The 25916-nt window shown below is 36.6% G+C and overlaps 1 protein-coding gene and 1 long non-coding RNA gene across 4 annotated transcripts in view; one reads left to right on the top strand and one right to left on the bottom strand.

Moving 5' to 3' along the window:
* DNAI3 (dynein axonemal intermediate chain 3) overlaps positions 1 to 25916 on the top strand; it is a 96038-nt gene that overhangs the window by 51445 nt on the left and 18677 nt on the right. For all 3 annotated transcript variants that reach the window (XM_019414008.2, XM_019414007.2, XM_019414006.2), the window contains exons 11-17: positions 238 to 327; positions 2118 to 2204; positions 3071 to 3199; positions 6464 to 6537; positions 15899 to 16043; positions 17431 to 17518; positions 25495 to 25625. In XM_019414008.2, coding sequence (XP_019269553.2) covers positions 238 to 327; positions 2118 to 2204; positions 3071 to 3199; positions 6464 to 6537; positions 15899 to 16043; positions 17431 to 17518; positions 25495 to 25625 — 744 coding nt within the window. The remainder of the gene's footprint in view (positions 1 to 237; positions 328 to 2117; positions 2205 to 3070; positions 3200 to 6463; positions 6538 to 15898; positions 16044 to 17430; positions 17519 to 25494; positions 25626 to 25916) is intronic.
* The window catches only part of LOC109246198 (uncharacterized), a 40400-nt gene continuing 31270 nt past the window's right edge, over positions 16787 to 25916 (bottom strand). The window contains exon 4 of the long non-coding RNA XR_002071257.2: positions 16787 to 17076. This is a non-coding gene — a long non-coding RNA (uncharacterized LOC109246198). The remainder of the gene's footprint in view (positions 17077 to 25916) is intronic.

The following is a 25916-nucleotide window of genomic DNA, read 5'->3' as shown; positions in this document are numbered from 1 at the left end:
AAGGGGAGACCTGGGCCCCTTGAGAATATAGCTCTCTCATACACGTAGCCAACATGCACAATACAATTTAGCAAAAGCAGTTTCCCATCCAGAGGTAGGATTCTGGGAATAGACTCTATGTCCACATTTCTTATAGATAGCTATACAATTCAACTTTTGATTGTCTCAATATTATTTTCTCACTATGATCTTAATAGGTTTTCTCACTCTCTCTTGAATTTGGGGGGTTTACTTTAGTTAATGCTGGAGAGCCCAGATGACATCTTCTGCTTCAAGTTCTGTCCGAGTGACCCTAATATCATTGCTGGAGGCTGCATAAATGGGCAGGTATTTATGGATTTTTTTTTCCCCAGCTATTTGTTAATTTAGATAATATTGGTAGGTTTTTGTTTTTTTTTTTAAACATAAGGAGCCAATTTAGCAGAAGGAAAGCATGCCAATATTGTGCCAAGAACTGGGGTATACAGATGTGTTAGACATGGTATCAGGGCTCTCGGTGTCCCGGATAATCTACTTATAACTGCAACAAAATCGGGTCAAATCTGTTCGTATTGTTGGAATAGAACTGAACGTTGTACAAGATTCCACAGAAGACCATAAAACACAAGCTAATATTAATACCTCTTGGTTACGAGTCCTCTTCTAACATTTCCCTGGTGATAGCAGTCAGGGACTGGTCCAGAATTTGAACAGAAATTCACTGGAAAAACATATATTTATTACTGAACTGACATATGTATAATTTGATACCATATTTGCTTTTTTCTTCTTTTCCTTTCTTTAAAAAATATTTTAATTTATTGTTTGAGAGAGAGGAGCGGGGAGAGGAGCAGAGAGAGAGAGGGGGACTGAGGATCTGGAGCGGGCTCTATGCTGACAGCAGAGAGCCTGACGCAGGGCTCAAACTCACGAACCATAGGATCGTGACCTGAGCTGAAGTCCTACACTTAACTGACCGAGCCACCTAGGAGCCTCTCTTCTTTTCCTTTCAAGTTAGCTAAGTTATATGAAATTTAGATCCTGTCTTCCAATTGCCTGTTTCTCTAATAAAGCAAAACAATAATCTTAAAGTTGTTTTATGATCATAATTTAAATTCACTGTGACCCCGTGAGTGTGACCATTAAGGACATATGGTCTTCTGTTGTGTGGCTAGGAAAACTTCCTTGTGATTGAAAATTTAAATGTCTACAACATCCATGACCATTTATCCAAAACCAAAACAACCGGAAAATAAAATTTCCCCCTCAGTTTTGTTCAACAATAATTGGTGGTCAGAATGATGACCCAGAGCCCTGTAAATCCTGAAATGCTTTCAGTTGCTCATTATGAAGGTGATATGACTTTGTTTAAGAATATTTTAGAAAAGGGGCGCCTGGCTGGCTCAGTCAGAAGAGTCCTGGACTCCTGATCTCAAGATTGTGAGTTTGAGTCCCAGGTTGGGTGTAGAGATTATAGAGATTAAAGAAATAAATAAAAACTTTTTAAAAAGAGAATATTTTAGAAAAGCAAATGATGAAAATAAAATAACCCGCAATTCTGTAATCCTGACATGTTAACATTTTAGTGTGTTGAAGTGACTTTTAATCATTGAAAATTATTCTAATTTAGTGTTGCACATTCCAGTTTATTCTCATTTTTCCAAAAATGATGAACCGTGTATACGCAAATTTGGAGTTGGCTAGAATATTCAATTAAGTAGAAGTCATCATTTTCCAGCCTTTTTGGACAATTGGGTATCTGTGCTTCTGAAGAACAGGTAAAGCATCTCTCCCCACAATTACAGCACTTTCCCAAAGACAGAGGAAGAAGTCTTCCCAAAGCAGAGGAAATTACATACCGTTCATCTTGGAGTTAAAAAAAAAAAAAACTACTAGCCTTTATTAACACAAGCAGAAGCACCAAAATCAAAGTGCTAAAAATACTTTTTAGAGGAGAAAACATTCTTTTCTCTATTAAAAGTTGCTGACTTACTAAGGATAGAGGCTAAATTTGATTATCCTTCAGGGTCATTGATTTATCGGATTGTATGCCAATACCAATAGGTCTTAAAAAATCTTTAAAACCCAATTAGCTATTTCCTGGAAATATGTTGTAATAACATTTACTTCTGTTTTAGATTGTCCTGTGGGATATTACTGCACATGCAGATCGCATAGAAAACATCAAGACAGGCGGTAGCAGAAGTAAAAAAGCCACCCTCAAGGTTAGCTTTTTAGAACTTTTCCCTCACAAGTTTTTCTGATTCAGGAGTTCATCAAAAAGCACATAACAGAACTGCCAAGCTAAACAAAGTCTCAACAGAGCGGGAGGAAAAAGTATTATTTCCCATGCCTTCACATCTGTTTGTGGACATGTTCTGAATCACCTTTATGTAGGCCCTTGTTTAAGAAGTCAGTAAAACAAGTCTCATGGTCTGTCTGAGGATGGTAGGTTATTTTTGTTGTCAAATAAAATAAAGGGACCAGGTGACTTGCCTACAATGATGTCGTGGAAAGAGCACGGGACAGAAGGGCCATGCATCTAGGCTCCGGATGATAGTCCTGTGAGTTTGGACAGGCCCTCTCACCCCAGCAAGCATCGATTTTCTCATGTGTGAAACGAAGGGGTTACAGTCTTTCTGATAATAATATCCTGTGATTTTGCAAAGCTGTGGATGCTGCCAAGAGGGTTGAGGAAAGATTCCTCGGCTCCCGACACAGTACGGACCCACCATATTGCACAGCTCTACCCCAGCTCTTCAGCCTGAGCAGCAACAGGCCTCTCACCAAGACACGGCGGGACGTGGCCTTCTGTGCGCGCACGAAACACTCCTTCAGAAATGGGATCTCACTGATTCTGTAGGGGGTGGGTCAATAATTCTTGTTAAATTTGAGAGCTTAGATTAAGCTGAAGGGAAAGTACATAATCTTATTACCTTAATATAGGATATGCAGAAACACTAATTTATGTTTTTCTCTGAACTAGTATTTCTCCAAGTTAACTAGTTGTAGATGGAATAACTAGTAAAGTATGAATTCACTCATTAGCTCGGTGAAAGCAGCACGTAACGTTCTCTTGACGTTTTTCCAGCCCATGTTTCTCCTTGAACCAGACAGTAATAAAGAAGCGATGTATATCAGACACTGCGCAGTCTCCTCGATAGAAAATGGTCATAAGAAAGTAATTACAGATATACACTGGCTGTCTGACACATTTGAGGTGAGTCTTGATGGTTTCATAGTTCTCTCCTGCTGGATTGTACATTCTCGGAAGATCTTCATTCAAAGATTTTATTCAAGTCAACAATTCATTTACATTTAAATCATGAAATAACCGGGAAGCAGGCGTCAAATGGTTGTGTCAGTGTTGCCTGGCCAATACCCAACTTGGAGATCAGAATAAGGCCAATGTTTCAACTTCAATGGTTTATAAACCACTGAACGATGTAGATGGTGTCAACATTGACATACTACAATAGTGGAGAAGATAAGAGTTTGATATGTAAAAATAGAGTGCAAATATTTTATACCCTTAGCCTTTGTGGGTTTAAAAGTCATGATTTCAGGGGCCTCTGGGTGGCCCAGTCGGGCATCTGAGTTCGGCTCAGGTCATGATCTCACCGTTTGTGAGTTTGAGCCCCTTGTCGGACTCTTGTGCTGACAGCTTGGAGCCTGGAGCCTGCTTCGGATTCTGTCTCCGGCTCTCTGCGCCTCCCCTGCTCAAGCTCTGTCTGTCTGTCTGTCTCTCTCAAATATAAATAAACATTAAAAAAAATTTTTTAATAAAAAAATAAGTGACGATTTCAGCTAGTTGGAGCAGGCGACTCTGAAGCGCTGTGACATATAATAATGTGCTATTTTGCCAAGGCACCTTTGAACTGGTGGGTGAGAACTGGTCATGCAGTGAGTGAGTCCAGCTGACTGCCCAGCATCCACAGTGCAGTTTGGTTTCGTAGTTCTGTACCTGACTCACCAAGTCTGGTGTCAGTGAATTTGGAGACTGGTAAGCTCCCCAGATGTCTCCCTCGGAGACCCTGAGGGTCTCCCGTGTACTTTCAGAATATCAAAGCCTATGATGAGAAATTAAAGTTATAAAAGGCAATTCGCCTTTCAATGTATTCAAATGGATTATGCAAACAAACAATACTTTTAAGACTCATAATGGACCAAAACAAACAGCCCAGATAGTTTCTATTACCTATAGAAGTTTGACATATGGTAATGGAAGGAACTCTCAGCCCCAACTTCATTTCAGCTCACACCATATACACAAATTAATTCAGATGATTATAAAGTTAAATAAAAATAGCAAATCACAGGAAAAATGTAATACAGCAAAATAGAATATCATAGAATAGCATAGTTCTAGATCAAGGACAGTTTTCTAAGCTAATTAATGTTGAAAGAAATTCAAAACATACACGTGTAAATTTCTAAATTAAAAAATAAAAAGCAAACAACAAAATGGAAAATATTGGTCTCAAATATGGTAAATACAAAATTTCCAGTAAATAAAATATATACTGTATACTATACAATATAACTATATACAATATACTATATACTAACTATATATAATTAGTAGATAAACACGAAAATCATTCAGGCTTTTTAATATCAAAGAAATTAATTATAAAGCAACAATAATATACTATTCTGGACCTATTTATTTTTTCAATGAAAATTTAATAAATAATAAATAATAAATAATAAATTTAATAAATAATAATACCCTGTGTTCAAAAGGATGCAATGGTGAGGGGCGCCTGGATGGCTCAGTCGGTTAAGCGTCCGACTTCAGCTCAGGTCATGATCTCACGGTTCATGAGTTCAAGCCCTGCATTGGGCTCTGTGCTGACAGCTCAGAGCCTGGAGCCTGTTTCCGATTCTGTGTCTCCCTCTCTCTCTCTGACCCTCCCCCGTTCATGCTCTGTCTCTCTCTGTCTCAAAAAAAAATAAACATTTAAAAAAAAATTAAAAGGGATGCAATGGTGAAACCAGTAAACTCTAACATTGCTGGTTCCAACATAAAACTTTTGGAATACAATTAGTCAATGTAGTTCTTAAATCATCCAAATTTTCAACGTTTTGAACAGTAATTCAAATTGTGGGAATTCATATTCATAAGAAATAATCCAACTCAGGGGCGCCTGGGTGGCTCAGTCGGTTAAGTGCCCAACTTCGGCTCAGGTCATGATCTCATGGTTCGTGGGTTCCAGCCCCGCATCAGGCTCTGTGCTGACAGCTCAGAGCCTGGAGCCTTCTTCACATTCTGTGTCTCCCTCTCTTTGCCTCTCCCCCACTCATGCTCTGTCCCCCCCCCTCTCTCTCAAAAATAAAGAAACATTAAAAATATTTTTTTAAAAAAGAAATAATCCAACTCGTGCCTCAAGATACAAAATTATATGCACATCTTAACAAACTGTGTCAAAATGTATTCATGAAAAGAGACTGGAAAAGAATATAGGTTAGAATTATATTTGATTTTAAAACCTACTTTCCAAATGTCTATAATATTATACTATGTTGTTGCTGTTTTTAAAATCATTAAAACATAAAAGCCCAGGCAAGCACGCTTCTGGGCTCTCGCCCTGCACTTCATACCGCAGCGAAGGTTCAGCAGAGGGAGAGGCGCACAGACTCTGGGTTGCTTATCAGATCTGAGTACAAGTTGGCAGCAGTTGGGAACCTGAGAGGGTTCAGACCGTGGTGGCCTCAGCCAGCTTTCCAGGGTCTTAATTCCTGTGCCTTCTACCGGCCACAGCAATACAGCACCTGTCTCCCTCCTCCCGCCCCTACTCTCACTGCTTATTTGCTGTTAGAGCCCCTGCCTTTGTTTACTTTTTGCTCATCAGGAAAATAGGGAACCGGGGAAAGTCATGTTTCCCTATGGATTCAAGAGCAGCACTTTCATAGATTGCCACAAATCCTTTCACCTCGTTTCAAAGCTAGCTGCTTGGAATTTGGGACCTTCTAGGACCCTGAGGAGCCATTAACTGTGCTAGGTGGCTGTGGGTATCTAATGTAACACTAAGCGTCTTCTCCACCGACCTTATCTGCTTAACAATCTCATAAAACCTCCTGTTTCATTCCACCATTAATAGTAAAAAACAAAAGAGCCTACGATTCTAATTATAATGGATCATCAAATTATGATACACCATCTATATGTTATAAGACTATTAAAATGATTTATGAGTACATAGGAAAATGTTCAAATGATATCAACTGAAAAATCTAAGGACAGAAATTTTTACACATGCTAATTAAAACTATGTAAAAATGTTTCTGTGAAAAAAGACTGGAAAAAATATATGGCAGAATTATACTTTATCTTAAAACCTATTCTCCAAATTTCTGTGACAGTGTTATATTCCTTTAATAAAAATTAAAACCTGAACATATTTAAATAGTAAAAAGCTATGAGGAAAGTCATTACTGTTGTAGGTACACGGAATTTACTTCTTATGTTTTTAAAAAACAGATTAACAGAATGGGTTCTGTCTTTGAGAATCGAAATGGAATATGCTGTCAACTTGTCACATGTTCGGCTGATTGGTAGGTCTTTGTTAGTGTTCATGGGTCAATTCAACATGGGAGGGGTGGGGGGGGGCAGGAAGGTTTCCCCACAGTTCTAGCAAGCAATGCTCTGGACACCAGCTGGGTGTCTTACAACTCAACTCACTTCTGACACTATCTGCCGGGATTCACAGGTTAAGGTTCAGTCCTACCTGACTGCTCTCTCCACCCCTCACTCTCGCCACCCCCTTTCCCCTGCCATCTCAGATGCCAGTCACAAGCCCAGGTTGTTACCTGTACTTCTGACTGACTTGCTGTAGATTGGAAGTTCCCAAGATTCCCTCTTCAGGTTGGATTAATATGCTAGAGCAGGTCACAGAACTCAGAGAAACAATTTACTTACTAGATTACTGGCTTATTATAAAAGGATGTAATTCAGGAACAGTCAGATGGAACAGATGCTTAGGGCAAGGTATGGGGAAAAAGCTAGGAGCTGCCATGCCCTCTCTGGTGCTCACTGTCCCCAGTCTCCATGTGTTCACTAACCAGGAAACTCTGAAGCCTATCCTCTTGGGGTTTTACGGAGGCATCATTACACAGATACCATTGATAGAATAATTGGCCATTGGCGACTGAACTCCCGCACCTCTCCCCGCCCCGGAAGTCAGGGGGTGAACTGAAAATTCCAACTCTCTAATTGCAAGGTTGCCTCCACTGGCAACCAGCCTCCATCCTTAGGTGTTTTCCAAAGGTCACCTCATTAACATAACAAAAGGCACCTTTACCACCCTCAAACATCTAGGAAATTCCAAGGGTTTTAGAAGCTCTCTGCTAGAATCCTGGAGGAAGATCAAATTTATATATCTTACAATTCACAATATCACAGTATTATTTTAAACATTACCTAAAATGTTTTCATACTATATATCCTTTTTTTCCTAGATGCTTCTAAAATCATTATCTTCTTCTGTTCCTTAAATAATCTTTATTGTAGCAATTAAACCTGATATAATAACAGGACAGAAGAGATTGTTGCTGGTTGAAAAAATATTTTTATAAATACAAATATGTTGTAAAAAGAATTAACGAGGCTTCATGGTTGTTAATGTTGTATAACATTATCCATAGTTATGCTGCTTCTTTATATTCTCATATTTGTAAATTTACATTCAATTTTATCTCACAAAGATTACAACAGTTAATTGGGAAAGCTTCTTTTTGAAAGTGGAAAAGTTTTACATTAAAAAAAAATTTTTTTTAATCTTTATTTATTCTTGAGAGAGAGAGAGACAGAGTGCAAGCAGGGGAGGAACAGAGAGAGAGGGAGACACAAAACCCCAAGTAGACTCCAGGCTCTGAGCTGTCAGCACAGAGCCTGATGTGGGGCTCAAACCCATGAACCATGAGATCATGACCTGAGCTGATATTGGATGCTCAGCCGACTGAGCCACCCAGGCACCCCAGAAGTTTTACATTTTTATTGCATATTTATAAAAGTTTTTTTTTAATAAACAATTTGATAACTATGTCGGAGAATGTGCATTTAAATAAAATCACATCTCCCAATTTCTGGAACTAAAAATTCACAATGAAGTAGGAAATATGAAGAGTGATATTATTTATCTAGCATCCAAATACTGGCAAAACTTGTCCATTCCAAATAGCTTTAACCCCAATAGAATAAATGACACTTCAAGGCATAGAAGTTGACAGCTATGCAGTGGAAGATGAAGGTATATGTAACATTAACAGCAGCCATGGGCAAAGGGTCAGGGAGACATGATTAATCCTATGGACACATATTGGGTAAGGTTCTGTGACTGCAGGCAAAAGAAATTGACTATGGCTAACTTAAGGGGATAAAATCAATTTATTGGAAGTTTATGCCAATACTAATAAGTTTACTATTTTTATATTTACAACTACCCTGAAAAATACTTATGGATAGAGAAAATGAGACTTTGAAGGCAAACACATTATCTACCAATAACTCACTATACATATAGTGAGGTGTACATACACCAATATCCTATACTATATATAGGTAGTAAGTAATGATACTGCGGAATCAAAAAAAGAGCAGACTCAGGCCTCAGAAAAAAACCCATGGATTTGGGTAGCTGGAATGAATGCCTAGCTCCTTCCATATGATTGGATCAGTTCTAACATGACTTTTTTTCCATCAAATTCACCCCTTTGGCCAGGGAGGTAATGGTAGGGCACCTTGAGTGACAACTCCAACCTGACCGCATGAAATGGGGAAGGGCAGTTCCCCAAAGGACCATTAGAATGTTCCTGCTAAAAAAGTAAAAGGGCATGGGGGTGGGGGGATTATTGCCCAAAAGGGCCACCAGTAGGGTCATATGAAATATTTACACAACAATTAAAATTGTTATGGTTTCACGGAGAAGTGTTTATGGTATGATATTGATTATAAACAACAAAATGCAAAGCTATACTGTTGTTCGGTAGCCTTGGAAAACATCTAGAAGCACTGAACAGACTTAAAATATTACACGTTTTATATTTAAGACACAGGTCCTTGATTGTTGGTTATAATGATGGCCCTTGAATTTGGAAATATTCCAGAAGAGTCTAGAAATAATTCCTTCAAAAGTTGTTTTTAAAAAGTTTATGCATTTAGAAAAGCTAACTTTTAGTTATTTGAAAAACTTACCAGTTCTAATCTTTATACTTCAGCCATGCCAAGGTCTTATAATATAGAATAAGAGAAAATAAGGTCCCAGGGTGCCTGAGTGACTCAGTCAGTTAAGCATTTGACTCTTGATTTCAGCTCAGGTCATGATCTTAGGATTCATGAGACCAAGTCCCAAGTTGGGTTCTGTGTTGACAGTACACAGCCTGCTTGGAACTCTGTCTCTCTCCTTCTCTCTGTCCCTTCCCTACTCACACTCACTCTCACTCTCTCAAAATAAATAAATAAACTTTAAAAAAATAAAATAAGGTTCCATTAATAAAAAATATGGCTAAACAATGGGATATTACACAGCTACTAGAAAAGAATGAAATCTTGCCATTTGCAACAACATGGATGGATCTAGAAGGTATAATGTTAGGTGAAATAAGTCAGTCAGAGAAAGCCAATTATCATATTATTTCACTCGTGTGGAATTTAAGAAACAAAACAAAGAAAAAAAGAGACAAACAAATAAACAAACAGACCAAAAAACCACTCTTAACTATAGAGAAAAACTGATGGTTACCAGAGCGGAGGAGGGAGAGGGGATGGATGAACTAGGTGAAGGGGATTAAGAACACACTGATCCTAGTGAGCCTTGAGTAATGTATAGAATTGTTGAATCATTACTTTGTACACATGAACCTAATATAACACTATATATTAATTATGTTGGAATTTAAAAAATAAATTAATAAAAGAAAAAGAATATGTGACTGATTCACAGAAAGTCCAACTGAAGTTACATGTATTTAGCAAAATCATTTCATGGATAATGCAAATTAATGCTATAAATGAGATTTAAGAAGATCTTTGTAATTTGGAAAAACAGTTTTAAAACAACTATAGTTATAGTTTAAAGCAGATTTTTATGTGTCATTTGTGGTGTTCTCCAAGGATTTATATTTTGACAACATAAAAATGATTAATACTTTCATGAATTTTAACTGTTCATTATTAAGGTGAATAAATGATTAATATTAAGTCACATAAATGAATATGTTTTGTTAGTCTTACTTGAATTACTATCTGTTTATCTAAATACTTTAACTTACACATCTAAATTCTTTAATAATGTCTTAAATTTATTAATCAGTTTCTTCATAACCTCAGTGATAGAAATTAGGGAGCTAATACAGCATATTCTTTGCCATCCTCAACACATGTTTTCACATAATTAACACAAAGGCACTTTTATACTAAAATAGTGTACAAGTGGGGCGCCTGGGTGGCGCAGTCGGTTAAGCATCCGACTTCAGCCAGGTCACGATCTCACGGTCCGTGAGTTCGAGCCCCGCGTCAGGCTCTGGGCTGATGGCTCAGAGCCTGGAGCCTGTTTCCGATTCTGTGTCTCCCTCTCTCTCTGTCCCTCCCCCGTTCATGCTCTGTCTCTCTCTGTCCCAAAAATAAATAAACGTTGAAAAAAAAAAAAATTAAAAAAAAAAAATAGTGTACAAGTATCATTATAAATGTGTTACCAAGTTCATTACACTAAAAATAATACTTTATATATAATGTGTGGAACATTATAAAGAATTTTCACATACATTATCTCATTTGATTTTTATAGTCAATCTGTAAGGAAGGAGAAAAAAGACGAGAAATAACCTTTATTGGATGCTTACTATGCACAAAGCACATTAAATCCAACATTGCCTGTGTAAATATACATATATTTATATGATATATTAATTTACATTATATATTATATATTTATAATATATATTTATGTATCATATCTCTTATACATGACACCAAAAACATAAGCAATAAAAGAAAAAAGATAAATGGAAATTCACCAAAATTTTTGTGCTTCAAAAGGCACTATCGAAAAGTTAAAAAAGACAGCCCACAGAATGGAAGAACATATTTGCAAATCATATGTCTGATTAGAAATTTCTATCCAGAATATGAAAAATTCTTACAACTCAACAACAAAAAGTCAAAAAACCCAATGTAAAAGTGAGCAGATTACCAATAGACATTTCTCCTCTCAAAATAGCAAATGGCCAATAAACACATGAAAAGGTGTTCAACATTACCTATGAGGGAAATGCAAATTAAAACCACAATGAGCCAGTTTGATCAAAAAGAAAAAGGAAGTGACCCAAATAAATAAAATTAAGAATGAAAGAGGAGAGACCACAACCAACACAGCAGAAATAAAAACAATAAGAGAATATTATGAGCAATTATATGCCAATAAAATGGGCAATCTGGAAGAAATGGACAAATTCCTAGAAATATATACACTACCAAAATTGAAACAGGAAGAAATAGAAAATTTGAACAGACCCATAACCTATAAGGAAATTGAATTAGTAATCAAAAATCTCCCAAAAAACAAGAGTCCAGGGCCAGATGGCTTTCCAGACGAATTCTACCAAACATTTAAGGAAGAGTTAACACCTATTCTTTTGAAGCTGTTCCAAAAAATAGAAATGGAAGGAAAACTTCCAAACTCATTCTATGAAGCCAGTATTACCTTGATACCAAAATCAGACAGAGACCCCACTAAAAAGTAGAACTATAGACCAATATCCCTGATGAACATGGATGCAAAAATCCTCAACAAGATATTAGCCAACCGGATCCAACAATACATTAAAAAAACTATTCACCACGACCAAGTGGGATTTATACCTGGAATGCAGAGCTGGTTCAATACCTGCAAAACAATTAACGTGATGCATCACATCAATAAAAGAAAGGACAAGAACCATATGATCCTCTCAATAGATGCAGAGAAAGCATTTGACAAAATACAGCATCCTTTCTTGATAAAAACCCTCAAGAAAGTAGGGATAGAAGGAGCATACCTCGAGATCATAAAAGCCATATATGAATGACCCAATGCTAATATCATCCTCAATGGGGAAAAACTGAGAGATTTCCCCTAAGGTCAGGAACAAGACAGGGATGTCCACTCTCGCCACTGTTATTCAACATAGTATTGGAAGTCTTCGCCTCTGCAATCAGACAACACAAAGAAATAAAAGGCAAGAGGAGGTCAAACTTTCACTCCAAATTGGCCAGGAGGAGGTCAAACTTTCACTCTTCGCAGATGACATGATACTCTATATGGAAAACCCTAAAGATTCCACAAAAAAACTGCTAGAACTGAATCATGAATTCAGCAAAGTTGCAGGATATAAAATCGATGTGCAGAAATTGGTTGCATTCCTATACACCAACAATGAAGCAACAAAAAGAGAAATCAAGGAATCGATCCCATTTACAGTTGTACAAAAAACCATAAAATACCTAGGAATAAATCCAACCAAAGAGGTAAAAAACCTATACACTGAAAACTATAGAAAGCTTATGAAAGAAATTGAAGAAGACACAAAAAAATGGAAAAAGATTCCATGCTGCTGGATAGGAAGAACAAATATTGTTAAAATGTCAATACTACCTGAGGCAATCTACACATTCAATGCAATCCCTATCAAAATAACACCAGCATTCTTCACAGAGCTAAAACAAATAATCCTAAAATTTGTATGGAACCAGAAAAGACCCCGAATAGCCAAAGCAATCTTGAAAAAGAAAACCAAAGCAGGAGGCATCACAATCCCAGACTTCAAGCTATACTACAAAGCTGTAATCATCAAGACAGCATGGTACTGGCACAAGAACAGACACTCAGATCAATGGAACAGAATAGAGAACCCAGAAATGGACCCACAAATGTATGGCCAACTAATCTTTGACAAAGCAGGAAAGAATATCCAATGGAATAAAGACAGTCTCTTCAGCAAATGGTGCTGGACAGCGACATGCAAAAGAATGAACCTGGACCACTTTCTTACACCATGCACAAAAATAAACTCAAAATGGATGAAAGACCTAAATGTAAGACAGGAAGCCATCAAAATCCTCAAGGAGAAAGCAGGCAAAAACCTCTTTTATCTTGGCCGCAGCAACTTCTTATTCAACACGTCTCCAGAGGCCAGGGAAACAAAAGCAAAAATGAACTACTGGGACCTCATCAAAATAAAAAGCTTCTGCACAGCGAAGGAAACAATCAGCAAAACTAAAAGGCAACAGACAGAAGGGGAGAAGATATTTGTAAACGACATATCAGATAAAGGGTTAGTATCTAAAATCTATAAAGAACTTATCAAACTCAACACCCAAAAAACAATCCAGTGAAGAAATGGGCAAAAGACATGAATAGACACTTCTCCAAAGACATCCAGATGGCCAACTGACACATGAAAAAATGCTCAACTTCACTTATCATCAGGGAAATACAAATGAAAACCACAATAAGATACCACCTTACACCTGTCAGAATGGCTAACATGAACAACTCAGGCAACAACAGATGTTGGCGAGGATGCGGAGAAAGAGGATCTCTTTTGCATTATTGGTGGGAATGCAAGCTGGTGCAGCCACTGTGGAAAATAGTATGGAGGTTCCTCAAAAAACTAAAAATAGAACTGCCCTACGACCCAGCAATTGCACTACTAGGTATTTAACCAAGGGATACAGGTGTGCTGTTTTGAAGGGATACATGCACCCCCATGTTTATAGCAGCACTATCAACAATAGCCAAAGTATGGAAAGAGCCCAAATGTCCATCAATGGATAAATGGATAAAGAAGATGTGGTATATATATATATATATATATATATATATATATATACACAATGGAGTATTACTTGGCAATCAAAAAGAATGAAATTTTGCCATTTGCAACTATGTGGATGGTACTGGAGGGCATTATGCTAAGTGAAATTAGTCAGTCAAAGACAAATATCATATGACTTCACTTGTATGAGGACTTTAAGAGACAAAACAGATACACATAAGGGAAGGGAAACAAAAATAATATAAAAACAGGGAGAGGGATAAAACATAAGAGAGTCATAAATATGGAGAACAAACAGAGGGTTAGAGGAGGGGGTGTGGGAGGGGGGATGGACTAAATGGGTAAGGGGCACTAAGGAATCTACTCCTGAAATCATTGTTGCACTATATGCTAACTAATTTGGATGTAAATTTAAAAATAAATAAATAAATAAAATTAAAAATTAAAAAAAGATTGCAAAAACAAAACAAAACAAAACACAATGAGACCTAAAATAGCCAAAGTGACAATCTTGATAAAAAACAAAGTTGGAGGACTCACACTTCCTGATCTCTGAACTTTCTGCAAAGTTATAACTATAGAGACAGATGTACTGACACTGGCAAAAAGACAGACACAGAAATCATACAGTACAGCAATAAACCTATATGTCTATGGATGACTGATTTTCAACAAGAGTACTGAAACAACTTAATGGAAAAAGACTAATCTTTTCAACAAATGGTGCTGAGACATTTGGCTGAATATGTGCAAGCAAAAGAATGAAGTTGGACCCTTACCTCACACCTTATACAAAAATTAGCTGAAAATGGAACAAAGATCTAAATGTAAGATGTGAAACCATGCAGCTTTTAGAAGAAAACATTAACGAACATAAGCATAAATGTTCATGACCTTGGATTAGAGAGTGATTTCCTACATATTACTTCCAAAGCACATGCAAATATAAATCTAAATCAATTTTAAATTTTTTTTCAATGTTTATTTATGGGGGGGGGGGTGTTGCAGAGAGAGAGAGGGAGACAGAGAATCCAAAGCAGGCTCTGTGCTGTCAGCACAAAGTCCAACATGGGGCTGGAACCCACTAACTGTGAGATCATGACCTGAGCTGAAGTCAGAGGTTCAACCGACTGAGGCACCCAGGTGTCCCAAATCTAAATTAATTTTTATGAGACACCACTTCCCCCACTAGGATGGCTGTAATAAAAAAGACTAAAAGTAGCAAGTGTTGGCAAGGATGTGGAGTAATTTGAATCCTCACACATTGCTGATGGGAACGTAAAACTGATGCAGTTGCTTTGGAAAATAATCTAGCAGTTCCTCAAAAGATCAAACCCAGAAGTTAGCATATAACACAGCAATTACACTCCTCAGTGTATACCTAAGAGAAATGCAACCAGGAATCCACACAAAACTTATACACAAATGTTCAGAGCAGCATTCTTCATAATAGTCCATCAACTGGTGAATGGATAAATAAACTGTGGTATATTCCATACAATGGGATATTATTTGGCAATACAAAGAAATGGTGTGCTGACATGAACTTCGAAAATGTGCTAAATGACAGAAGCCAGTCACAAAAGGCCACATATTCGATTCCATTTATGTGAAATGTCCAGAAGAGACAAATCTATACAGACAAGAGGTGGATGAGTAGTTGTCTAGGGCCGGTGGGAGGGGCTGGGGGCAATGAGGAGTGACTGCCAATCTGTACAAGATTTCTTTTTGGGGTGACAAAAATCTTCTAAAATTGACTGTGAAAAATTGAAAACCACTGAATTGTGTACTTTAAATAGGTGAATTTTGTGCTATACGAGTTAGATTTCAATAAAGTTGTTATGTTAAAAAAAAAGATGGTGTCAGTCTCCAAACTCAATTCTCCTGTAATATTCGTGTTAATACTAGCAAAGTCATGAAATAACCTTATAAACTGTATAATTTTCTATAAGATGCAAAACAGTGGCATTTCATAAAAATCTTACTTTCAGAGGTATTAAAATACAGCCATGATTACATTGCTAATGTGTAACAGCAGGAAGTATGGTAGTTCTCAGGCTATACCTCTTATTTATATTAAATAACATGTGAATTTTTTTTAAAGCACAATATGTTTTTGGGATATCAGATCACAGAAAGCTTTAACCCCACCACCAATAGAGAAAAAGAAAGAAGAAAGTATTGAAATTCCTTTTGATGTGCCATCTACTTTTTTGCATCTAGATCTCTCCTGGAAACCCCTCATTAAGGTGAGTAACACGCAGTTTAGTCCATTCTATTAACTTATATATACTTTGTATTGTGTACATGCATTTGCATACATATATACCCACACTCTAAAAGTGGAGGAGCTCAAATTAGCATAAGACTTTATAATTTACGTATTCATTTAACCAACTGATTCTTTCATTGAGGATTATTATGATGCCTGCTTAGGTCAAGCCCAAAATCACAATTTTTGTGAACTCAAGATTGACATTTGTTCATGTATTAGCAAGCTGCAACTTATCAATGATTTGTATAATAACTATTCATGTGCATGAGCAGTTCTCTGTAAATCAGTAGGCTCTCCCGTTAGCTAGAAATGCTAATTTTGCCCCAATGTAGGCAAAATTCTGCATGTTTCGCATCTAGTAGGAAACAGTATTTTAATACCCATGAGCAAACAAAACCGAAAGTAATTGAAAGAGTAATTGCTTGCACTTTTCTTGAAAAGCAGAGCTTGAAGAAAAGCAATTTTAATTTGAGAAAGATATGGCTGTGGATGGAATATGTATGGAAAGTATGAATGAGCTTCCGATATTGATGACTTTCCTTTTTTAGAATGTGTAGTTCTAATTCCAAACTTAATACTTTTTTCCCTTTGTTGTACAAGTGTCATTATTACATTACATTACATTACATTACATTACATTACATTACATTATTATATATTTGCTCCAAATGGAAGAGAGAGCACAGAGGGGTGAGAATATTCCTGAAGTAGCTGGGATTAAGGATTAGAAATTAGAAAGAGAGGGTTAGGAATTTTCTGTGGTAGGATTTACTTGAGCTATAAATAGTTTTAAAAGAAATGTGCAAAGACTCACCTGAGTAATTGTAAGCATGTAGACAAACATCCTGATGGAGAAACGTGGGGCAGATGCTGTGAGGGAAAAATATCCTGTTCTGGTGCAGACTCAGGGCCACTTCTGGAGCTCAGGGGCATGTGTGTCCCCAAATGGACTAAGCAGTGCCAGGCAGATGAAAAGACCCCACACAACCTTCTGGAGGTTCGTTTAACTGAAAGATTTAGGAAACAGGAGAATAAGCCCTTATTTTATATTAAAACCAAAAAGGATATATTATGAAACAGAATACACAATATTTTCAGAAATTAAACACACGAGCCTGGGATTTGGAAAGGAGCTCCTGGACAAGCACCCTTGGGTCACAAGGTTTTAGAAACTGTGGTTTAGACACTATCCCTGGGGAAAAGCAACCAGAAATCTGAAAGAGAATGGAAAAGGGACAAGGGGAGGGAGGTGGAAAACAGCCATCTGGGGGCAGATCTGTTTTTCCAATCATTTGGAAAAGCAAGAATAAATCACCCACAGGATATATAGAAATAATCTTTCTTATATGTTCTCCCAAAAGATAAGGCTGTCTAAAGGTGAAACAAGTTTAGACCACTGCCCAACCAAGATCAGCCTGAGTGAGGACCATCTCCTTTACAAAGCACAAGGTAACTGCCTTTGCTTATTAAAAAGGCATGAGGGCGTCCCTGGGTGGCTCAGTCAGTTGAGTGGCTGACTCCTCGTTTCAGCTCAGGTCATGATTTCAGGGTTGGGTTGGTGAGTTTAAGTCGAGATGGGCTCTGCACTGACAGTGTGGAGCCTGCTAGGATCCTCTCTGCCTCCCTCTCTCTGCCCCTCCTCCGCTCATTCTCTCTCTCCCTCCCTCTCTCAAAATAAATAAATTAAAAAACATTTTTAAAAAGGCATGTAATAGTTTGAGTATTAGTGGTTCCTTATGTCTACAGTGAGTTAGACGGTTGCTAAGATAGTCTGATTTGTAAAAAGAATACAGAAACTCAAACTCTCCAATATGGAACTTTATAATGGCTCTAATAACTACAGCCAACACATTAAAATTGCCTATATACACACAAAGATTTCACAGGATTCAGTTCAGCTTAGTTTCATAAACATTTATTGAGTACATTTATATATGTTTGAAAGCTCATTGAAAAATTTTTACAAAACTGTCTTAATAAGTATGCATGTGCTCAAAGAATAGTTGTATAAAATGGAACATATCTCAAGTCTAGCAAAATAAGTTATGAAATGTAAGAAATAAATTACCATTCCCAATCAGAACATAATAGAAAAATTAATATTCGTACAGCACCACCATAAAACAGAGTAGAGAAATAACAATTGACTTTTTAACCTATCTCAACCCATACACCTTTGTTGAAATAATTGAAGGGTACACATATAAATGTCAAAGCTATTAAAATAAAGGTATGCATGAATATCCCACCCTGAGAGCAATGCATAATGGAAATGTACAAGAATCACTAGAAACTGAAGTACTTTCCAAATATTTGCCTTATCAAAAGGATTTCCATTTATAAGTTGTTGAATGTTCAGTTAAATGATAGAATATCTCAGAAACATATATATCTAATACCCAGCTTGGGCAAAACTCACTTTGAAGCTGTGTGTTTCATAGATACAACTCAAGACCTCATGCTAAAAACCAACCAACCAACCAACAAAGGGATCACTATATTTTTATGGACACTTTCTAAGCAGTATTAAAACATCTCATGTTTTTATGTATTTGGGCCTGCAAAGGCCCAAATTCCAGATTCCAGAGGGAATCGAAGTTGGGTTCTCTTCTCCACTTCTTTGTATTCAGCTATTGGCTATAATTTATTGAATTTCAGCCATGAGTCAGGTACTGTGCTAGCTAATATTGCACATGGTTTCATTCACTTAACAGTTATTTATAAAATTCTCACTTTATGCCAGGCCCCAGGAGTGTAACAATGAGTAAAACAGATGCCAATGATCATGACAATCCTGCAAACTGGGAGTTTTCATTACCATTTTATAATTAAGGAAACAAAAACTGAGAGAGGTTAATGTAACTTGTAAAGAGTAACTCATTAAATACCTCACTCTTTAAATTAATGAAAACAGATGATCATGAGGATGTTACTGCTTTTATCCAACTACTAGTAAGGACATTACTGTATCTTTTATAGTGTGCTTTTTTTCTTACTCACTTTTAACAAGTTTATTGAGGTATAATTGACATACAATAAAATGTACATGTTAAAGTATTCAATTTGATATGTATTGACAAATTAAAAATCCATGGAACCATCACTATAATCAAGATAATGAACATATCCATCACTTCCTAAAGGTGACTCACATAAAGATGCATTTTTTAACACCTCCCTCCAGCACCTCCCCCACCTCCACCTACCAGACCACCACCGATCTGCTTTCTCTCACTATGTCAGTTTGCAATTTTCTAGAACTTTATGTAATTCAAAGAGTATATGCGCTTTGGGGGGAGTCTGACTTCTTTCAGTCAGTATAATGATTTTGGAATTCATCTATGTTGTTGTATACATCAATAGTTAATTCCCTTTTATTCTAGAGTAATATTTCATCATATGGATATACTGCACATGTTTATCCATTCACCTGTTGATGGGCATTTGGGTCTTTTTCAGTGTAGGGCTATTACATATACATATACATATACATATACATATACATATACAAGCCTTTGTATGGACATATGATTTTATTTGCTTGGGTAAATACCTAGGAATGGGATGATTAAATAATACGGCAGGTGTATGTTTAACTTTTTAAGAAACTGCCACAGTGTTTTACAAAGTGGTTGCACCATTTTACATTCCAATGAGCAGTGAGGGAAAGTTCCAGTTTTTCCACATCCTCATGGATAGATGATATGGCTAGTCTTTTTACCTTAACCATTCTAAAACATGTGTGGTGATATCTCATTTGCGTTTACCTAATGACTAAAGATGTCGAGTATATTTGCATGTATTTTTTTCCATTTGTATACCTATCTTCTTTGGTGAAGTGTCCATATCTTTGATCTGTTTTTTAGTTGTGCTGTTTGTTTTCTTATTTCAGAGTTTTCAGAGCTCTTAATATATTCTGCATACTAGTCCTTTATCAGATATGTGATTTGCAAATATTTTCTCCCAGTCTATGAAATATTAAGCATTATTCTCTTAACACTGTCTTTAGAAAAGCAGAAGTTTTTAATTTTGAGGGAATACAGTTTGTTCTTTTGTGGGTCATGATTTTGGTTTTGAATTTAACCCAAGTTTGGGCTACTTTTTTTCTAGGAGTTTTATAACTAAGTTGATGATCTTTATTGAGATAATTTTTTTCTCTGCACAAATTATGGATTGGAGTTCATTTGCGTGTAGTGTTCCAGTGCCATTTGTTGAAGACACTGTCCTTTCTCCACTGGATGGTTTTTGCACCTTTGTCAAAGATCACCTGTCCTAATATGTGTGAGTCCATTTCTGAACTCTCTATTTTGTTCTATTGATCTGTATGTCTTATCTTTACACCAATACCACATTGTCTTGATTACTGTAGCTTTGTAATTAGCCTTGAAATTAGTGCTTTCAACTTTTTTTTTTCTTTTTCAAAATAGTTTTTGACCATTCTAGGTTTTTTGCTTTCCCATGTGGATATTGTATCTTTTGTCTTGGATAAGCCTGCTCTGACTTTGATTGGAATTGTGTCAAAACTGTAACTCAGTATTATGAGAATTTGGAGTCTGCCATATAAAGTCTTTTACCTCATAAGTACAGTATATCTCTCCATCTATTTAGGTCATTAATTTCTCACTGATATTTTATACCTTTCAGTGTACAGGGCTTTTGCTTCTTATGATAGGTGTCTCTAAGTCTTTCACATTTTTTGGTGTTCTAGTAAATAGTACTTTCAAATTTTTAATTTTTGATGGTTCATTACCAGCGTATAAAAATACAATTAATGTTTGAGTATTGATTTTGTATCCTTCAGTCTTCCTAAAATCACATTAGTTATCATGGCTTATTTGTAGAGGATTTATATAGGTTCTCTAGATGATAATATCATTTAGATTTTTGCTATATAGATGATAATGTCATCTGTAAATAAGGACAGTTTTACTTCTTCTTTTCTGATTTGTATGATTTTTTTCCTTACCTGATTACACTGGCTAGAACCTCTAGGGGAGAGCGTTCTTGTTTTAATCCAGATCTCAGGGAGAAAGCATTTAGTCTTTCACAAGTAAGTATGATGTTAACTGTAGGGTTTTTGTAGAAGCCTTTATCAGGTTAAAGAAGTTCCCTTTTATACACAAGTTAATGTTGGATTTTGTCAAAAGATTTTTCTGCATTTTTGCAGATGATCATGCTTTTTTTCTTTTTAAGCTTATTAATATGGTAAATTATTTTAATATCCAAATGTTAAACTAGCCCTGCATTCCTGGGATAAACTCCACTTGGCTGTGATTTAGTAATTGTAATACCTTAATTTTTTTAAAGAACAATTTTTACACTGTTATCTCTATATTTATATCTGTGTTTATTCAAAACATTTATTAAACTCTTGCAAAGCAACAGGCTCTGAGGATATAGCTGGGAAAAGCCAATTCCCTGCTTCCATGGAGCTTACATTCTGGTGGGATAGATACATATCTACATCCACTTAAGAAACGACCTATTTAAAACAAATCCTGAAGCATGCCCCCAATGTCATCAAACAGAAATACTCCCCATCAAATGAATGTTCTCTTTACAGACAAAGTCACTTGGTGGATATTTCTTCTTTCTTTCTTTCTTTTTTTTTTTTTTCCTGTGGATATGTCTTAGAGAAATATATCTCTCTTTCTTAGAATATTATTTAACCTGATAAATTTGGCTAAATCAGTTCATAAAGGGAACGGACAAACATGTTTTTCAATTCTCAGCTGAGACTTTAATTGGCTGTGTCCCTTTACGTGTGTTCAGAAGTCTGTGTTGGCAGGCAGTACCACAAATCCTGGAGAAAATTAAATTTCACTTGGTAATCTCAATGGATCTTGCTAACACACTCCTCTTATCACTAAAGGCAGTTACCGTGGGTTGTGACTGGCCTCTTGTGTAGATGGCCAGCTCTCAGAACTTTACTTGAGATCTCATTATGGTATTTTGAATTTCCTTACGACACACTGTCAGCTATCCACCTACTCTGGCCAGACTTGAACCTATTGACTAGAATACACATGGTCATATGCTTCTTGACCATGTTCTGTGTATTGTCTGTATTGGTTCTCCTCCCCCTCCTCTCCACCAAGAATCACAAATTCAGCTATTCCACTGGCACACCCTGGGGAGCACTCTCAGGAGCATTGTTTGGTACTCTGTTGCCACCTAGTGGCTGTAGGCTACTTGGCTTTTGCCTGCCATATTAGATCCTTAGTAGTCTGCCCTTCTGAGTAGTCACTTTAAGATGTTCTTTTTGTTTATTCTGTTGCGGAAGACTTTGCTCTAAAAGTTTTTGGAATTCCTACTCTGTAATTGCCTTCAGAGCCTCCGTTATATTCTCCTAAGCACTGTGGCATAGTGGTTAAGGATGTAGATTCCGGAGTTTGGGTTTAAACCCCAAAGCCACAATTTATTATTTGACCAGGTCAAATTACTATACCTCTCTGTGCCTTACTTTAAAACAAACAAACAAACAAACAAACAAACAAAAAACTTATTTGAAAAGAGATACATGAAGATAACGGAAGCAAATAATGAAGGTAACGACTTCATGTAGTATTGAGAAGATAAAATGAGTTAATATATATACAGCTCTAAGAACAGCTCTTTGTCAACCCACAATAAATGTAAGCCACTGTATATGAGGCCTGGGCAAGCTACTTAATCTCTCTGAGCCTCACTTTATCATCCTTGAAGGAGAATTAATTCTTAACTACCTTGGGAGTTATTGCGAGAATTGAATGAAATGGTGCATGTAGAGCACACAGTTCAGTACCTGGCATGTAGTCATGTAGTAAGCATTCAGTGTTAGCTGCTACTGTTATGCTGGGCCCTGGTGATGGAAATCCATGGATGGAAAATCCATGGGGATGATGTTGATTTTAATAAATATGCAAGTTATTCCAGTCAAGTCTGAGTAAACACAGTTGATGACAACATTTTTGTCTGGCTTCATTCTCTTTAACTCCACCACATTCAACACTATCAACGTAGCCCCTTTTCTCAGAGCTCCTGCCTTGGTTTTTGTGGCTTTCCTAATACTTCTTCAGTTTCTCTCCTCTGCCCTCTTTCTCTGCTGCCCTCTCAGCGTGGATATGCCTCAAATTCAAATTTCAGTGGTATGCTTTCCACGTTCCTCACTCCTTTCAGTAACTGGGTCTACTCTTAATCTGCTGAGAATCCCCCACTTTGCCTCTTGCTATCTCTTGGGCTTAAACCCAACCTGCTCCCTCAATGTCCGTGTGTCCAGAACACAACTTGAGTCATCCCTGTCTCTCTCCTCCGGTCCCTACATCCAGTCTCTCACTTAGGAGAATTAGGTCTTCCGTGATAGCATATCTCACCTTTGCCTCTTCCTTTGTGTTACTGGTAGTGACCCCTGGATCAGGCTCTCCTTGTTAGACCAGAGGGCTCCAGACTTTTCCATCTTGCATCCCATCAAGAAAAATTTTTGAGCACATATTGCCAACAAACATGTATTTATTTACCAATTACATACACGTTCTACTCTACTAATATGTTAATGTGTATTATTTAGAAAGAGAAAAACAGACATTGAAATGAGAGTGATGAATTTGAAATATTTTAATGATTTTAATTTTATACATTAAATGGATAAAAAATGCCTTTTTCCTCATGTTAAATGTATATGAATAATATCTTTTAGTAAGAACAATGTGATTAAATGTACCTAGTTATTTCTTGACATGTTGATTGGCACTTTGTAATACAGCTATTTACAAGTCCGGTTTCATGTTTGGCTTACCTTGTTACTTGTTTTTGATGTCTTATCTTTTGGGAAGGGAGACTGCCCAAAGCATGTAGATCCCTAACAAAGGAAGCACTGGTTGATTGTACCAACAAAATCATAATTGTTTCTCACTTTTGTCCAGAATTATGTTATAGGTTTTTTTAATGGTATATATATTTTTAGTGTAGCTGAGGTTTTCTTCTATTTTAGTTTTCATTTATATGTTTGTTGGTTGGTTCTTATGTTCATTTGTTAGTATTCCCATGGTTGATATAATCTAGATGATGATGTATTAAGATGTGGGGAGTAGGGTTTGATGAGGATATATTTCTCTACCACCTCTCCTAGAAATTTAATGTCACATTTTTAAAAAACTAATAAGTAACCTGGGAATATGCCCAAGATAATATCTTTAAGAGAATAAAAAAGCAGGATAAAAGCTAAAATGCCCAATTAAAAGAAAATCCTTTATATATTCACAGAATATATATATTCACAGAAATGTAATTGTAGGGAGACATTTTAATGGTGGTTATCTCTGGAAAATATGATAATGGATGGTTTTTCTTATTTTCCTCATGCTTTCCTCTATTTTCCAAAGCTTCGGTAAATAACATTTATTAATTTTAGCTCATAAAAAGACTTTTGTTTTAAAACAAGATGACATCTTTGTTTTTTAAAAAGACTTTTGTTTTAAAAAGAAAGAAGGCCCAGATGGTGTTGGAATTTTAGCCTCCAGATTTTTTTTTAAATTTTTTTTAACGTTTATTTATTTTTGAGACAGAGAGAGACAGAGCATGAACAGGGGAGGGGCAGAGAGAGATGGAGACACAGAATCTGAAACAGGCTCCAGGCTCTGAGCTGTCAGCACAGAGCCCGACATGGGGCTCGAACTCACGGACCGTGAGATCATGACCTGAGCGGAAGTCGGACGCTTAACCGACCAAGCCACCCAGGCACCCCTAGCCTCCAGATTAACTATGCTCTGTTTGCATGTGTAGTTACAGCGATAATGCGGTACAATCCCTGGTGTTCTTAAGTAATAAACATGAGCTAACCAGAAAACTTTAAATTATGTTCCATGCATGTGCTGTGCTTGTGAAAACAAGTAATACATTTTAGATGGATTTATTTTTTGAAGTTAGATCATTTTTGATACTTAAAAGTCTAATCATGAGTTATTTGAAAAAATTCCATACAATGCCAAATGAATAAAAATGACATGAGTTTCTCAGTAGAGAGTTTTACTGAGAGTATCAAAAGTAATGTAATCCAGAGGATATATTTTATGTCCAATTTTTACTGTAAATAATTCTGAAATGATATAAATAATGTAGAACTGTTTTTTAAACTGGGTGCTGTAGAACTTTTTAGAGCCCCTGAAAGTAGGTGGAGGGGTCTCCTCCTTCCCACCAGGAAACCCTTTAATCACAGCAATGCAGGTTTTGATAGATTTCACATGCAAGGGTTCCTGCATATGCTTTGGTTTGAAAGACACGTTCCACTGCTAAATTAGAAGTCTAAAGATGCTCATACTTATGCCCGCCACACTGGGGAGAGAATGGGGCAGATGTGTGTGGCAAGGGGCAGAAAATATAAACTAACTATATTTTGAAAGGTCTTTCACTGTAAATATGTGCTCCTTCTATTCATACTCCTCTGAAAGACAAAATATTAGCCCAGAGCAAAGTAGTGAAGGCAGGAGAGATGAACCCATACCACAATCTGGAAGGTGCGTTGGCCAACAATCTCAAGCCTATAGAGGACTTCTGCACAAAGTTCTTTGTTGGAACAGAGGTGAGTTAGAATTATCTGCTCTCTTATTTATACATGTTATATATATGTATATTTACATGTATGTATATATGTATATATATGTGTATGTGTCGATATATGTTCTTATAGCCTTAATTTCAGTTTTATTGAGGCATAATTGACATGAAATTGTAAGATTTTAAAGTGTACATCATAGTGATTTGATGTACATATACATTGTGAAAGCCTTCCCTCCCCATCTAGTTAATTAACACATCCATCACCTCACATATTTATCTTTGTGCGTGTGTGTGTGTGTGTGATGACATTTAA

Source organism: Panthera pardus, unplaced genomic scaffold, assembly GCF_024362965.1.
Source record: "Panthera pardus isolate Hobbes unplaced genomic scaffold, ASM2436296v1 HiC_scaffold_11, whole genome shotgun sequence".
NCBI lineage: Eukaryota > Metazoa > Chordata > Mammalia > Carnivora > Felidae > Panthera > Panthera pardus.
The sequence above is the reverse complement of the archived record's forward strand: the minus strand, read 5'-3'. Positions and strand labels throughout refer to the sequence as shown.